This window comes from Frankliniella occidentalis, unplaced genomic scaffold, assembly GCF_000697945.3.
Source record: "Frankliniella occidentalis isolate FOCC.00 unplaced genomic scaffold, Focc_3.1 Scaffold10, whole genome shotgun sequence".
Taxonomy (NCBI): Eukaryota; Metazoa; Arthropoda; class Insecta; order Thysanoptera; family Thripidae; genus Frankliniella; species Frankliniella occidentalis.
Window position 1 is genome coordinate 2,147,489 of NW_026267140.1, and position 2,385 is coordinate 2,149,873.

At 55.3% G+C, this 2,385-nt stretch overlaps 1 protein-coding gene across 1 annotated transcript in view; it reads left to right on the forward strand.

Moving 5' to 3' along the window:
* The first annotated feature begins 815 nt into the window (after positions 1-815).
* Positions 816-2,385, forward strand: part of LOC113212869 (alpha-methylacyl-CoA racemase) — a 16,352-nt gene continuing 14,782 nt past the window's right edge. Inside the window, exons 1-3 of the mRNA XM_052277450.1 lie at positions 816-1,052; positions 1,325-1,460; positions 1,539-1,682. Coding sequence (XP_052133410.1) covers positions 945-1,052; positions 1,325-1,460; positions 1,539-1,682 — 388 coding nt within the window. The 5' untranslated portion in view covers positions 816-944. The remainder of the gene's footprint in view (positions 1,053-1,324; positions 1,461-1,538; positions 1,683-2,385) is intronic.

Consider the following 2,385-nt stretch of genomic DNA (forward strand, 5'->3'; position numbering starts at 1 on the left):
TTTCAAAAACATTTTAAAATGTAATATACCTACTTATCACACTGGCTTTCAGTTTTGGAATGGGCTATGTCTCCGCCTCCATGCGTGATCGGAGAATCAGAGCCCAAAACGAAAACATCAGTTATCTGACTCGCCCCTGTGTACTACTCACTCCCTGCCCTCTCTTCTCGCACCTCTCTGTGTGCTGTATACCTAAATGCAAGCGTGCGAGCATCTTGCCCCTCCTTGCCCTCTTCGAATCTTCGGTTGCAAAGGCGCCAAAAGAGACGACGGGCAAATCAAAACCGTCCGAAAGTACTCGGGCCTGCCGTCGTACATGTTGCACCGTGTGTTTCTATGCAAGCGCAACAACAGGTGTAGGAGGTTTGCCTACCCTCCACCCGTAATATATTGCTCCGCGGCTCCGAGTGAGTAGGCAAACCCACAACACTGTCGCGCATGGGCGACACAACTATTTACTTGCTATAAAGTACAGAGTGTACGGGCCCGGCCCGGGTGGATCGGACGCCTACGGGGCGACAATCTCCTTTTTACGCAGGCGATGTCATGAAATATAGATGAGCCCCACGTAGTACTTTCAGTCGATCACTAATGGGGGTTTTGTTTTGCATCAGGGGGCCGTTTCCCTACTGCGTGACCCTTAAGAGCAGGGAGGGGGGGGAATACAGAACCATATTTGTACTCCGGGCAACACATGTCATGGGGTCCCTATGGACTCCAGTAATGGCTAATGGTCCCGATTCTCTTAGGACCCCACAATATTTGTACCCCTCTCCCTCTAAAAGCTACGTAGCTTAGGACCGTGTTCTAAAGTCTATCCAAATTCTCAACGTGCCCTGTACAGCCCTCTGCCTACTTCACGGTTGGACTCCTTGCACGCAAGACCGAAACAAAATAGCTCGAGTTCGTACAGATCCTACCTCTTCTCGGCTCGGACAGCAGACATGGCACTGAAGGGCGTCCGCGTGCTGGAACTGGCGGGGCTCGCTCCGGCGCCGTTCTGCGGTATGCTGCTGGCCGACTTCGGCGCCACCGTCACCAAGATAGACGCCGTAAGTCCACTGTAACTAGCACCGAGTCAGCCTGGGTGAAACTAGTCAGAGCTACTGCTACTGCTCAAGGCTGAGTGTAAGATGCTCGTTTCTTTTACTCCTGAATCGGATCACAATTTTGCACTGACACGCGCATGCAATTTTTATTTTGGGGGAGAACGAGTGCGGTGGTAGGAGAAGTGTCTTATTTGTTTTCCTTTGTAAATCAATTTCTTCAGTATAATAGTTTATCAGGTACCTGGTTTGCTGAGGACTTCCCCCTGTGGTTCCAGATGAATAAGGCGAGCGTGGAGGTCTTGGGGGCTGGTAAGGAGTCCATCCGGCTCGACCTCAAGCACGACAAGGGCAAGGAGGTGTTTCGCAAACTGTGCGCCGCCAGCGATGTCCTCATTGAGCCCTTCAGAGCAGGTGAGGCAGAGGAGAGCTCGCACTTGAAGGAGGGGGCGAATAGGCGTTTAATCCCCCCCGTTTCGACCAATGTTCCAGGCACGATGGAGCGTCTGGGTCTGGGTCCAGACGACATACTGACCATCAACCCTCGCCTGATATACGCCCGTCTCACCGGCTTCGGTCAGTCCGGGTCCTGGGCGAAGAGCGCGGGCCACGACATCAACTACGTCGCCCTCTCAGGTTTGTTTGGTGGCATGAATAAAATTGTCGTTTGTTCTTTGCCCCATCCCCTGAAGTTGACGCGCGTCGCTAACTTTACTGGGACCAAGCTTTCACTTTCTATCTCTAGTGCAAAGCGATCAAAACCGCTACGGCCCTAATGTTTTTCCGTCATGGGTGGCCGGGTGGCGGTCCTCACGCCGCCTTGGCGCCGCCTGTGCCCTCCCCGCCGTAGGCATAGGCAACCCTGTGGTCGCATCATTCCCCTCTCTCTCTCTCCTGCCCTTGTTTCGCTAGCCCGGCCCTCGTCCGCCCTGGCCTGGCTGGTCGGTGGACAGAGGGGCCGACCCTAAATCCCACTCGCCCCGCCAGTGTCCGCCAGTGCGCCCCCAAGCGCGGCACATAAACCGTGACTTAAAACGGGGAGGGGGTGCGCGGGTGCGCGGGGGGCGGCGGGCCGCCTGCTGCTGCCTTATGACACTGTGTCGCGGAAAGGGAAAGGCCAGATATTATTTGCCTTAAAAACTTTACGTAGGGTAATTTATGGACGGTCCGCGCCCAGGGCCGGCTGCTTGGACGCGCGCCAGAGCAGTTGGCTCTTTCTGTGTGCTTCACTACCCCAGAACATCTCCTGCGAATGCATCGACTGCTTCGCTTCGCCCTTCGCTCGGGGACCGCTCGCCCGAGGTTTGGTCGGTTTGGTACGGTCCAGCCGGCACCCCCC